Below are 14,945 nucleotides of genomic sequence, written 5' to 3'. Positions count from 1 at the left end.
TGTCCCGTTGTCGCTGATCATTGTACTTGGTTTGCCTCTTCGTGCAATAAACCTCATAATTGCATTGAGACAACTATCTGTGTCTATCTTGCGTAAAATCTCTATATGCACCGCTCTCACAGTTAGACATGTGAACAGACAACACCATCGCTTTTCGTTCCTTCGCCCAATCTTCACAACGAAAGGGCCGAAGCAGTCCACTCCAACATTCGTAAAGGCTGTTGAAGCATCTAGCCGTTTTTCGGGTAGATCTGCCATTACTGGTGCTATCGTTTGTGCTCTGCCCTTTCTGCAGGTTACACACATGTTCTTGATTGATCGCAAGGCATTTCGTATGCCTAGGATCCACATCTTCTGCTGAACAAAATTTCTTACGTGCTCAGTGCCTTCATGCTGATTGTTCTTGTACTCGTTTCGCAAGAATAATTCAACTGCATGATGTTTCCAATGTAGCAATATTGGATGCTTCGCATCGAAGTCCAATTGACTTTTGCCTATTCTGCCTTTGGCCCGAATAAGCCCCTCTTCGTCTAGAAAATGTGAGAATTGTAGGATTTTGCTGCTTTTTGGAATTTCCTTTTCAGCCCTGAGAGATTTCATCTCTTCACTAAACTGTTATTGCTGTAGTAGCTTGAAGATTGTTGCTTTTGCTTTTTCTCGTTCTTCAACGCCTACTATAAGTATTGCTGCTTCGTGTTTGCTCATGGCTCGCCGCACATATGCCACTGCATTCACTAGCCTGTTGAAGTTAATGAATCGTTCCCACTGAATAACAGCTTTCCTCTCTTCAGTCTGTGTTGCAAAGACCGATGCGGGTATATTCTCTTCATCTGAGGCGAAGACTAGGTTCACTTGCTCTGGCCATTCACTTTCTGCTCGCTTCAACCAGGTCGGCCCAGTGAGCCACTCACTTCTCTTGAGTTCTTCAATGTTGATTGCTCTCGTGCCAATGTCAGCTGGGTTGTTGATACCGCTCACATGTTTCCACTGTGAAACATCAGTTGTATCCAGTATCTCAGCAACTCGATTGGCCACAAACACTTGCTGCTTACGATGGGAGCTGTGTATCCACTGCAATACTGTAGTTGATTCTGACCAAAAACTGCAACTGCTTATCTTCATCTCATGTTCCTTGAATATCTGTTCCTTCAACCTCACTGCCATCACCGCTGCTTGCAGTTCCAAGCGGGGTATTGAAAGATGCCTCATCGGTGCCACCCTGCATTTTCCAATTACAAATGCTAAGTCGGCTGAGTACTCTTTGGGTTGTGAACGTAGATAGGCCACTGCGCACATCGTGTCTTCAGATGCGTCGGCAAACACATGAAGTTCAATTTTGTCCCTTGCTGTATAGAAGTACCTTCTAGCAATGCTTGTTTCAGCTACAATTGGAAGTTGTTCTTTCCACCTTAGAAATTCTGCTTCCTCACCAGGCTCCACTTCTTTGTCCCAATGTTGTCCATTCTTAGTCCAAATGCCTTTTAGTAGTCGTCTCATGTGAACACTGAACGGAGCAAACAATCCGATCGGGTCAAATACTGAAGAGACAAGTGACAGAATCTTCCTCTGAGTTATTGGAGTTTCAACTTTTTTGTTTGTACCTGTACACACTTGACGACTATCGTCAGTAACAGTCCACTGTAGTCCAAGCACTGAAGATCCCTCCGCGTTGGGTTCCACCTCGACTTGCTTTGTGTTGTTGATCGACTTCAAGTCCTCTGGGATTGCTTTGGTAACTTCATCGTTGTTGCTTATCCACTTCTTCAGCTCGAATCCGTGTTGAGAGAGAAGAGGTTGTAACTGATTAAAGACTTTGATTGCTTCTTCAGGGGTTTCTACTGATTTGATGAAATCGTCCATGTAGAAGTTGTTTTGTATTTCCTTTGCTGCTATTGGATACATTTCTTTATTGTCCAGTCCCACTCGCTTGAGAGCGTAATTTTTACATGTTGGAGAACTCTTAGCTCCAAATACGTGTGGCTGATATTCGTATATTTGAACAGGTTCGTTAGTTCTTGGACGCCACAGAAACCTCAAGCAACTTCTGTCCTGTTCGGGAACATGTACTTGCAGAAACATTGATTCGATATCCGCTGTTAGGGCTATTGGTCCCTCACGAACTCTGAATATCGTTCCGATCAATTCATGTAGTAGATCAGGTCCTGCTAGTAGCTTGTCGTTTAGGCATACTTCTTTGTACTTTGATGCAGCATTGCAAACACGTCTTACTTTGCCAGGCTTGTTCGGGTTTAGCACAGGATGATGAGGCAAATACCATTCCTTCCCGAGGGTGCCTTTCACTTTGGATTCGTCCAGTATCTTTTCGAATCCCTTTTGAACATCGGTATCTATTGACTGTTGATACAAACTTTTCAGGTTTGGGTCCTTTTGGAATCTTCGCTCCAGTGAGAAAAGCTGACCCAAGGCTGAGCTGTAGTTGTTCGGCAGGTTTGGCTCTGGTTCACTCCATAGCATTCCCACTTCGTACCGCTCGCCTGTAAACTTCGTCGGACACTCTACCATCTTTGTGCCTGCAGTTCCTTCCATGACTGACTGACGACGTTGATTTTGGAGGCGTATGTTTCTATATCCCACCACGTTTGGAAATTCTGAGCCACTTTCACGTCCTCTGTGAAGGCGAAATGACAAACATTTTGTCTTCTTTTTCCCGTCATGGGTCCACTGACTACCCAGCCTAATTCTGTTAGAACGGCGAAAGGTTCATTTCGTGTTCCTATCTTGTAGTCCAATGGGCGTTGTAGCTCGTAAGCATCTTGACCAAGGATGATGCCAACTTCCTTCAAGTTGAAGCTCTTGTTTGGGAGAACACTAAAGTGGTTGAAGCTTTGCTTCAGCTTGTTATAGTCATAGTTTGTGTTTCCCAACGAAATTGACGGGTGTGCAAACGCTTTGATTGAATGCACCTTTGAATGTAATCCCTTTATTTTGAGAGGAATCTTTTCTGTCTTCAGATCCTTCGTTCCGTGTATGCCTGCTATGTTGAGTGTTGCATCGGTGCCTTGGGCTCGTAACTTCTGCTGCACACTTTGATCGATGAATGAAACCGTTGATCCACTATCGAGGAAAGCATATGTGTTCAGCCTGCTGCCACCGCTCTGTATTGAGACAGGAACTATCTGAAGGAAGCTCGTGACTTCGTTACTCTTGTTGACTGTTGCTGCGCTTACGTTGACTGCGTGATTGCACTCGTCCATTTGGTTTTCTGAGTGTAGCAATCTGTTGTGCTTCTTGGTGCATCCATTGATACCGCACGCATTGACTTTACAATCTTTGATTGCATGTCCTTTGCCAAGACATCCGTGACATAAGCGTTGCTTCCTCACTGCTGCATGCCAATCATTCACACTCATATTCCTGAAGAGTGGACAGTTCCAAATCTTGTGAGTGCCATCAGCTAGCGGGCAGTGGTCGTTGTGCATTTGCTTCACTTCTTCCACATTTGAACTCGCACTGAAGTTCGATGTCTTTGAAAACCGTTTGTCTCTGTTCGTGCTTCTTCAGTCTTCGTCCTTGCGCTCTCCCCTGAAAGCTGAAAACCCTTCATGCACGAATGCCATTCGTGATAGCCATTTTTCAAACATAATCAGATCAGGCCAGTCTTCATCTTTATCGTCAACATAGAACCACCACTTCTCTTTGAGAACTTGAGGTAGTTTATCTACTGCCATATACAGTGTCGAGCTTGATTGCAGATCGCTGATCTGCTTGTACTCTTTGAGCACATTCACAAAGTTTGATACATTAACTGAGAAACTGATCAGACCTGTTGAGTCGTGTGGTTTCACCTGACTAGCCTTGCGAAGACTCTCCAACTGTGCATCGATGATCACATGATGCCTTCCAAACTTCCTCTCCAGAATGCTCCAAGCAGCACCATAGAGTTGCCCAGAGTAGCCCATTCCAGATATCGCGGACTTTGCCTTGCCTGTCAGGAGGGTCTTGAGATGGCTCATCTTCTCTGAGTCTGGTATTGGTCGTCTATCCACCGTAGCAATGAACATACTGGACCACTCCGGCCTTTCGAGAGGGTTTCCATCGAAGCTGTTTCAAAAAAAAGCAACTTCAGCTTAGGTAGGTTACTGCTAACCGCATATCCACTGTTGTATCGTAATCCAGCTCTGGGGGAAACGTCCCTGTCTTCAGCACTTGATGAACGGTTTCGATATCGTGAGAACTGACTCTGCCTGTTCAGTTCAGGGGTTGCATCGAAGCGAGCTCTTGCACTGCTTGGGGTTAGAAGGGGGTCGATCCTGCTGGCCCAGTCAGAGACATCTCTTCTCCTTGGGGTCCAGTTGAAGGGTGATTTATCTCGAGCACCGGTTGATTGGGAACGAGCATCATCATTCTCTAATGCTGTTCTTTTCACTTTGCGCTCCAGTTCACGCTCTTGTTCCAGTAGTTGATGCTTGGTTTCTAACTCCTTCATCCGCATCTCGAGCTCTAGCTTCCTTCGCTCGAACCTTGCCTGTTCAAGCCGCAACTGTGTTTCGAACTCAATCTCGAACTTCTTCATCCTTTCTTCGCGCCTTTGCTTTGCTGAAGATGTTTCAGAAATATTCTCCGTATTCTGATCGTTTGCTACTGTGCCGTTTTGTAGCGTTTGGGTAGCTGAGTTGTCCGTTGGATAGTTCTTGTTACTCTCATGAAGATGTTTCCGAAGCATTCTCCGTCTCTTGGCCGCTTGTTGTTGCTCCATTTTGCACTGTTCGAGCAACTAGGTTGTCTGTTTGGTAGTTGTTGCTCTCGCTGTCGTTCACTCCTTGACTCGTGTTGCTTTGCTCTGTATTCATTTCTGGTTGCCTGCCTTTGCTTATATATGCAAGCCAATGAATATCCAGATATGCCTTGCACTCCCTTGCCTGCTGTAGTTGTTCTTCAAGAAAGTTTGTTGGGTAGGGTGCAAGTTGGTTACGACGCTGCAATTGCTTGGGTATTTCTTCCTCTAGTAAATGAACAGTCTTTTGATAGAGTACCTTTCGTTTGTTGGGTCGATCTGAATCTGTAATTATTCTCTGCCAAGTCTTCTTTTAGTGTTGACTTCGTCCACTAGCTCTTGAAGCTTGTTGCCGTGCCTTTGAACTGTTGCCTGAAGCTGTTCTCTGCTGATTGTGCTTGAATTGCCTGGCTGCTGTTCGCTTTTGCTTTGCTTCTTGCTTTTACGCAGGGTTAGCCACTCGTATGGGACTATAGTTGCTTCAGTGAATTGAACTCTTCGCTCTGCCTCACTGGTGTTGCGTTGTTGTTTCGTTTGATTTTCTTTAGTGGGTGCCTTTGACACTCTCTTCATCAGATTGGACAGCAGTTGGCCTTCCACTGTCCGGGTCGGCGGACCAAATGTAACGGCTGCTCTCCCACTTATGACGAGGAAAACTTTACACCGCCCAGTTCGTTTCAGCGGTCACAAATCTGTCCGGATATTGTGTTTTTTGCAATTTGCTTTTGTAACTGTATATCCGCTATATTCTTACCGTTGCATTACAATTTCAGTTCACAACTAACTGCTAATCTTAGTTTTTTCAATATCAAACTGGACTGGGTTTACTACAGATCACAAAATACGCAATCTCTTTTATGTATACCAGTTCACTCCGATATCTGAACAAATCGAAGACAAAGATATATGTCTAAGACCTGCTTTGCAAAAATATTTAAACTTAACTTAAGTAGAGTTTTGCTCTCTGTATTCAGGATTTGAAAACGTAAAAATTTTGGGATGCCAAAAGGTGAATTATTTGCCAAGTATTTTTGTCGATACAGGACACAGTAACCAGTTATTTACTGCTCGAGGAATTGTGCTTCAATACGCACTTTATGTCAATTTAAATATCACAAAATTATCGAGTTTCAGCTTCTTTTTGGTAGTTTTCCAAGCTCTATTTATACTGCTCTACATGTCAAAACTGCATCGTTGGTTGGTTGGCTATGACGGCATTAAAAACGTCATTTTTTCCCTGCAAAACTGACGTCAAGAATTGTTGTGTTGTATTGGAAATCCACGTCAAGTTTTTGGTGAAAAATTGACGTAATTGTTTGGCTTTAAATATATCGTACACCAAAGTTTGAGTAACATATGTCCAATTCAGAGCTGGATTTGTTTGCTTAACAAATATGGGAACTTTAGTTAAGCTCGGCCTTCACATTATCTGTCTTCTCTCCTATTGTAAAATCACATAAAAAATTAAAATTTTGATTAATCTATAAATTTTTGGCTGCAACATTGACTCAAATGTTTTGTGCACTTGTGGAATTACTGGAAAATGCTTTATTTTTGACTGTGCATTCATAAAGAGTATTGCTCTACTTTTTAAAAATGTAATTATCAAATCAAGACTATGTAATTCTCAAATCATCACAAAACTTTAAAATTTTTGTTTTCAATTCAAAAAGATTTACAAATGACCCTAAATTTGCGTCATCAGAGAGCAGGTAAATTAATTCTGTGATTAAAAGACTTTTTGTCTGAACAATAAAAACAACTACAAAGCTACGAAAAGTTTAAGAAAAAGAAAAAAAAGCCTCGTCTATGTCTTAGAAAATGATTAGTCTTTGGAGGGATTCAAATAAGTGAGCTATGTTTTTTGCAGCACAAAAGTTATTCATAATAATCAGTCCCGGAGCAAATTGGGAAAGAATCAGCAAAACTGTAAGTCGAATTGCCGAAAGTCAATAAAAAATTTGCTATAAATTCCAAAATTGAGTTCTAACACCAATTTCTCATTTCCTATTTAATAGCAGTCTCAATCAGCACATTTACGCCTCGAAGTTTCTCGTTCTTCGCTTTTTCATTACTGCTTTTTGACAAAAACGGTACACGAATCTGACATCTCCTTGTCAAAAGTCGAAAAAACGGTAAAAATATATAAACGAATCAATTTATTTCAAATTGTGCGAAATGTGAAATGCAAGTGAAGTCCATTATAAGCTCACATTTGCAGTTTCTGACAATATTTTCGCTCATGTTTTTTACTTTTGTTCTGCACACTTTCAAAATATGCAGGGATTCAAAAAGGATTTAGTTCCAAAAAGGATGAACTTCTATTTAATTAGCAAACAAAGAAAGAAAACAAGATATAAAGGGCGCTCGATGTCTTCCAAAATCAACTGATGTCAATTATCATGTTCCGCATATTTTATCTTGCGCTTTGCTCATTGCTTGGGAATGAAGATATATAAGATTTATTTATAAAATAAAAATAGAATTTTTTTTAGTGTGCCTGCTACGCTATAGAGATACATCTTATTGCCAAACAAATAAATAGATCAACTTCCGCTTTACTTCAAATTCACACTAACGCATTGCATTGCCTTATAAAATCAATGTAAAGCAATGGGAACCTGGGAAGAAACTCCAAAAGAATTGTCGATATTTTTAGAAAACTTATTTGAACCAGAGCTGCATTTGAACTAAGGAAACCAAGGATGACGGTAAACTTGAAAAACAAAAAAACATTATTTAGCAGAAATAAATTTGAAACCAGAACAAAATAGTTTGCGATTCGAAATCTCGTTTTTGATGTCAAAAGAATCATATTTTAGAACAGAATCCGGAGCTTTTCTGGGTTGAAGAAAAAGTTTTTAAAACTTTTTTTGCAGACGAAATCAAACACCAAGGCACAAAGCTTGCAGAAAAGTGTCCAAGTAAAAAACGAATGAGAATTTTACTCTAAAGCTGGAGACCATGATTGGTAAGGTATAATTTTAAATCAAGAAAAGTGAGGAAAAATGCTTTTTTCACACAAGTCTCCTGATCAATACAATTGAAGACTCTAATTGAGCTGAAAGTATCGCATACCAAGAGCAACAAACATTTCTTCAGGATTTGTTTTGTTTTTGAGGACTTAAAAAGCATACAAAAATGATATTAAAACTTCTCATAACTTTTACTTGGTCAGAAAACAAGGAATTGAAAAATGTAGAAAAAGCAGCTCTATTTTTCAAAAACTGATTAATGGGATAAAAGCAAGCAAGTTCAATTTTTTAAAAAGAATACAGACTGTGCATTAGTCAAAATTCCATGCAAATAGGTGTTAGCAATCGAAAATTATAATTTATCATATTCAATTTAACGCATTACATTATCTTACAAAATTATTGTAAATATTTTTTGGTCAGCAATGAGAATCTGGCGAACAATCTACCATGAAAAGGATGTATTTTTTTAAAGACACTGTTTGAATTTGAGCTGAATTTGAACTGAGGAGGCCATGAATGGAGATGACCAGTTAAAGTCGAGTTAAAACACTTAATTCAAGAACAAATTTCTAGATCTTTTCCGCTGGTGCACCCAAGAAAGCGAGAAGATTAGATCGGTGGTTAAAACTTCTGTGTGGCTGAACAACAAAAACAACTACAAAGCCAGTAAAATTTCAAAAGAATTTGAAATCAGGATTTGTCTATGTCTTTAACAGTGTCTGCGTGTATGGAGGGATTTGAATAAAAGAACAACTGACGTTATGCACGCAAAATTTTGCCAGTCCAGCATTTTTGAGTCAAATTTGTTGAATCAAACAAAAATCCAGCAATTTATTTGATTCGAGAAATTTTCATCAGAAAATGTTGGGTGGAGCTTAACTCGAGAAGATCAGTTGAGTTCGAGTTAAAGTATTTCAGTCGAGTATTTTTTTCTGGAGCTTTTCCGTTTGTGCCACCCCCAAAGATCAAGTAAATTAGATCGGTTGTTAAAAGTCTTTGTGACTGAACAATTAAAAACAATTACAAAGCATGTAAAATGAAAACAGGGTTCGTCATTGAATTTTTTTGTCTGTGGAGGGATTCGTATAGGTGAAAAATGTTTTTGGAACTCTAAAATAAGCTTTAAAAATCAGTCCTGTAGCAGCAAACAGAGAGAAAATTAGCAAAACTATGAGCGGAATTGCCGCACTTAAAAAAAATTGCTCTAAAATTCAAAAATAGGTCCTAACACCAGTTTGTTTACTCCTCATGAAAAGTAGTGGCAATCAGCGCACTCACGCCTAGAAGTTTCTCGCTTTTCGCTCTTTACAACTCCAGTTTGAGAAAAAGCATTAAACGAATCAGACAGCTTATTGGCAAAACTGGAAAAAAATTTGTAATATCTGAAGGCATCAATTCATTTTAAATTATTCCAATTGTAATATGCAATTTAAAGCCAATAGTAGCTCGCATCGGCAGCTTTTAACAAAATTTTGCACGTTTTTTGCCCCTTTTTTCAATTTTGTTCTGCTCACTTTGAAAAATAGCACGGATTCAGAAATGATTTGTTTTCAAAGAAATTGAACTTCTAATTAAATAGCAAACATTTAAAGAAACCAAGAAATATAGGAGTGCGATGTCTTCAAATTAACTTATAACAAATATCATGTTCTGCATATTGTATCTTGTGCTTTGCTCATTGCTTAGGAAAGATAAATAATATTTATTTTTAAAATTTTTAAAAAAGTTAGTGTGCCTGATACGCCATAGATATACAAATTTCATTCAGAGTAATATATAGACCAACTTCCGATTTACTCCATAGTAAATTTAACGCATCAAATTATTTTGCAAAATTAGTGTAAATATTTTTGGTCAGCAATGAGAATCTGGCAGACAATCTCCGATGGATTGAATGTATTTTTTTAAAACTTTGTCTGAATTTGAGCTACAATTGAACTAAGGAGGCCGCGAATGACGGTAAACTCTGAAACTATAAAAACATTACTTAGCAAGTACAAATTTCAAATTGGAATAAATTAGTTTTATTTTCGGAACTCGTTTTTGAGGTTAAAATTTTTTGTTTAAACAGAATTCGGAGTTTTTGTGGATTGAAGGAAAAGTTGCTAATTATTATTTTTTTTGCAATCCGAACTCAAGAACCTAGGAACACAGCTTGCAGAAAAGAAGCCTTTAGATTTTATTATTCTCACTAGTTTCATGATTAATACCTTTTTACGGCCTAATTGAACAAAAAATATCACATCGCAACAGCCACAAACATTTCTTCAGAAATTGTTTGGTTTTGAGGACCTAAAAAGCATACACAAGCGACATAAAAAACTTTTCATAACGTTTACTTGGTCAGAAAACAAAGAACTGAAAAATGTAAAAGAAAAGTTTGATTTTTCAAAAGCTTATTAAAGGGATGATTGCGAGCAAGTTCTATTTTATAAAAGAATACAAACGCAGTATTAGCCGAAATTCCTTGTCAATAGGTGTTAGCAATCGAAAATTATATTTTATCACATGGTCCGATTAAATGTTGCCAAAAAACTTCATCACAAAAAAGTTGATCTTTGAAGTTTTTTTTTGTGGAGAAAAGTAAACATTAGTTTATGGTCTCAGTATTGTTTCAAAAGCACAAAAAGGTTCAGTGGAGTGGCATGGCAAACACTAACTTTTCATAATTATTTTAACGTCGTCTGAAAAAAGTGAGTTCAGGAGAATTGGCAAACAGCAATATGACTGGCGAAAGAAGAGAAAAAACCAAAAAGGCAAACCTAACAAAGATTTTTAATCAATTCTTCTGGGAAAAGGAAATAAAATAGGTGTATATACTCTTTTTCCAAACACCCTTACTGACAGTTTTTTTAAAAGTGCGATATATGCGAAAACAAAACATGCGATATATAATTATGACGAAAAAAAAAAACGAATGGAGACCGTATTGAATGGGCGGAAATTGTGCTGGATGGAGAAAAATATCAGAATAAGCGTCATTGAAGGAATATCGTTCATTTTTGTCTATTATCGCCTCAAAAAAACGTTGAAAATAGATTGAACCATTCAAAATTAAGGTAATTTTTTTTCACGTTTTTGTCTATACATGTTCGTTATATAAAACCAACAACTGTTAATGGATTCACATTGTTGAAACTTTTTCCTTACATTGTCAAAAAGCGAGAAATAATTCAAATAAAGAAAAAATTCAAATAAAGTGAATATGAGTTGGAAAAGATCAAAAATATAGAAAAGGCCAAAAATTAGTAAACACGGTAATATTTTTTAGGTTTCATGTTGATAAGAGAAGTTTCGAGACTATGACGATTAACCGGACAATAACTTTTTTCAATTCTTATGTCCAACGCAATCGGTACTATATGTAATAAAAGTGACATTAAATATTCATTGCACATGGAGTTGAGAAGCAAAACAGCTAAGAGCAAAGTAAAGATACATGAAACGAAATCAACTCTACTAGGGCACTGTTGAACCTATCTGGCTCGTTTGCAGGCCTCCGTCAATTGTTTGTGTTTTGATCCGGTTTTTTAGTTCTCGGTTATACGCAACAGCCGATACTCTTATCGTTGTGCACGTAAGGTTTTTCAGTCCAGCGAGGTGTTTTTGAGTCAAACAAAAGTCCATTGGGTCGGGCTAACATTCATTAGAAGAAACTTGGGTCGAGCGAGGTTAACTGGAGATGACCAGTTAAAATCGAATTAAAATTTTTGGATCTTTTCCGTGTCCCCCCCCCTGCTTGGTGTTGCATGTTGTTTGCACCACAAGACGCACGTACCATATTTTCTATTATGATTTACTATGTAATGACACATGTTTTGTAACGGGGAGTGCATAACATCCTGGGGGGGGGGGGGGGGGCAGAAACGGAATAAAAAACTATTTTTTCATTTCATGTCACATTTTAGTCGAGCATGGTCTTTCCATAAATGGAGTCTTAAACTTGGGGTTTCGGTGACTTCATCAGAGCCATGTAACCGATACTTACGTGACTTGTTCATTGTCAATCAAGTTTTTTTGAAACCAGAAGACAATGTCTTTGAACATTGGAGTGCTTATCTCAACATTTGAAATATAAATCCCCAACTCTTTGTCTTTTCCATTCTTCACAAAGTCATTAGCGGGAACCAAAATTGTATGATCCAGTACCACTTTATCCGGAACAGATCGTAGCTTAAACCCACCAAGATTTGTCATAAACGACGTTCCAGTTAAATCGTAAACAGTGTTGAAATTTTTCGTGATGTTTTGTAGCTTGAAATACCTTAAGTCGTCCCTGAATGAACGAATTAAGTCCGTTATTTGTTCCGGCGGGTCAATTGAGCTGTTTACGAACTCAATTCGTTCAAATGTTATTGAATGTAGACGCAATACATTTTTAAAGCCTCATTTGGGAGAGTAAATTCATTTTCCGTCTCCACTACAATAAAAACTATACTACCTATAGTAAAAGCTGAAAACTAATTATACTAGAAAATCAAGTGTTTTATTTTTTTTTCTAAATTTTTATTGAAACATTCGATTTTTAACGTAATTTTGTCCTAGATTTATTCGTCGTAGATCTAAATTTCTATTTATTGTACAATTTGTTCAGCTGAACTCAGTTGGCGGATGTTTACTGCTGAACGTCAAACGAAAAGCATGAGAGTGCCGAAAGTCATATCATTTTCCTATTCATATTAGTGTAGCGGTCTATAACAAAGCTCTAGTAACATGATTGAAGCCTCCTACTGGACTTATCCCCCTCACAAAAACCTCTTTTTGGGCTCCAACAGGCTGCAACAGAAATAAACTTGTTCGAAGCTGTTCAACTTTCACTCTTGTGGCATGTTCGGTATGTTCGCAACGAAGCTCTTACGTTTTTTCTTCAGTATCATCGGTATGTTTGGTTTCTTAATATTCAGTTTGTTCAGTTTTAAACGCAAAAAAATGGTCGTATGATTGGTCCATTAGATTTGGTATGCTTAGTTTAAAACGTAAGAAATCGTCGGTATGTTTGGTTTCTTAGATTCGGTATGTTTGTTTTTAAACGTATGAATTTTTCGGTACGATCGGCTTAAAACGTAAAAAATGTTTGTATGTCGTTCAAGAATGTAAAAAAACGCCATAATGTTTAGTTTCAAACCTAAGATATCTTTGTTAAGAGCGAAATACAGCATCCGAGAGTAAAAACAATTCTAGCCAACTTTAAATTCAAATCAAATGAATTAAAAAATTGAATTGTTGAATTATTAAGTTAAAGCTGGAAAGCTGGACGGTTGTTGGAAACGTATCTTAAGTTGATATAAAAAAATCAACTTTAGAGAAATTCAATTATTTTTTGGTGGTTTTTCCCTCCTCTTTTCTCACGGGGCCGGAGACCGGCTAAGACGGAATTATAAACAAACAAACTATAGAAGAAGTGATTCAGAATAATTTCTCTTGTCACAAATTCGCCCTAAAATTCTCTCCTAATAAGACAAAGCAAAAGCAGAAAATGTAATATATGCAACTGAAAGCAGTCGAAAAATTAATATTTTTCAAGAGAAGCTAAATAAAAAATCCTTGGTGTTTTAGTCTCTGATCAGGTGTTTTAGACTCCGCTTATATAGGGGAAATTACATGCAGGGTTGAATTAATTTTAACAAATCCTTCAGCTGGTTGAAATTCTCTATCTTTGAAAAAATGTGTTGGCTTGTATGCAACTAAAAACATACAAAAAACCCTGATAATTGCAAATATACTCTAAACATGTTCTAGGATTCTTTTTTTGTTTGCTTCACGAAGTCCCCAAAGTTTACTGGCTGCGTATCAATATCATTTGTTGCCCCAAAGTGCTTGTGTTCAAATGATTTGCAATGTAATTAAACGTATTCCATTATTTGGGGGCTAGGGGTGGGTAACTTCTGTGTTTCTCTGTTTTACCCTCACTAAATTTATCAAAGGCTCAACATATATAGTTAGAAAGGACTTAGAATTATGACGGAAAATGGAAACTATGCTCAGCCTTTTGAAATTTGTTTCATTTCTGATCCATATATATACAAATCCATTGGAAGAAAACTTTTCCCTGCAGGAATTTCTGGAGGTAGGGACCCATGAGTGACCTTCAATTTTTCACTGATGCACGTAAACTGTGTCGGATGACTGTTTCATTCCCCCTTTCCTCCTTAAAATTTTTGGGGTCTTTCACGTTATCCAGTTATAGTTGACATAAAACGTATAGTGTACACATTACCGTACATACCACAATGAGAGCGATTGATGGTGGGGGGGGGGGGGGGGGTGGGGGGTGGTTTATAATTTCGTGGGAGTAGGGTCTTAGTTGTAGCGGGAATTACTCACTTTTTATTTTCATAATGTGCGAATAATCTAGACTCATTTTAACATTTTAACGTGTACTATAGTCTATATATAGCCCACTTCGAAGAACTTTTGTTCCATAAGAAGAAATGGCCAGGAATGGTATGGTTTCTCCATGAATCATTTTGGACGAGTGACTGAATCTAGGAGCTGTTGACTTTGGTAAGACAATCGCAACAAACTACGTCTCTTAGAATCCACAAGTCAGCAAGTAATTTAATGTTCGTTTAAATGGCTACCAATCCTAATTCTGAGACACTTTGCAAACAACAAAGTGAGGCGGCAGTGCCGGAATATTAAAATTAAATGGTACAGAGTTATTCAAACTACATTGTTTTTGAAAGTTAAGGAAGATATAAGTTTTTAGTGTTAATTTAAAAAAAAATTTTATTCAGAAAAACAAACTACTATAACAATTTTAAAATTGTTTTACATCAAACTCAAACAGAACAACTGGTGAAGCTGGCGAAATAAATCAGTATAGGCTAATGTATTCTAATGTATACTAATGTCATTTGGTCAAGAATTAGTATGGGCTTCTTAAGTTTCTGCAAGATCCCTCCCTCCTCATAAAAAGGTCAGATATTATTTTACGGATCATTTTCGTGCATTAAAAGTGATCAGTTATTATTTCATATACGTCCCACAGCTGTTTAAATTCAAAAGCTGAATAAATTTTGTTTTAAATTTTTGGAAACGATATGTTGAAGCAAAATACTTTCCAGTCCGTTGTAATGTTTGATAATGTAAATATGACGACAACATATGCGCTTTCCTTCGTTTCTGAAATCTCCTCCATCTAGCAAGAAAAATTATTTCATCATACGAAATTCAATTATGGGATTTGAGCGGCAATTAAAGCCAGCTTTGAAGATTATTGCCACATAGCA

At 37.7% G+C, this 14,945-nt stretch overlaps 1 protein-coding gene across 1 annotated transcript in view; it reads right to left on the bottom strand.

The window, feature by feature from the left end:
• Positions 1–13,837, bottom strand: part of LOC142348666 (uncharacterized) — a 28,419-nt gene extending 14,582 nt beyond the window's left edge. Inside the window, exons 1-2 of the mRNA XM_075400100.1 lie at positions 13,700–13,837; positions 11,702–12,098 (exon numbers count right to left, since the gene is read on the bottom strand). Coding sequence (XP_075256215.1) covers positions 11,702–12,098; positions 13,700–13,745 — 443 coding nt within the window. The 5' untranslated portion in view covers positions 13,746–13,837. The remainder of the gene's footprint in view (positions 1–11,701; positions 12,099–13,699) is intronic.
• Between the last annotated feature and the right edge of the window lie 1,108 nt (positions 13,838–14,945).

This window comes from Convolutriloba macropyga, chromosome 10, assembly GCF_964194025.1.
Source record: "Convolutriloba macropyga chromosome 10, txConMacr16.3, whole genome shotgun sequence".
NCBI lineage: Eukaryota > Metazoa > Xenacoelomorpha > Acoela > Convolutidae > Convolutriloba > Convolutriloba macropyga.
This window is presented reverse-complemented; position numbering and strand designations above follow the sequence as displayed.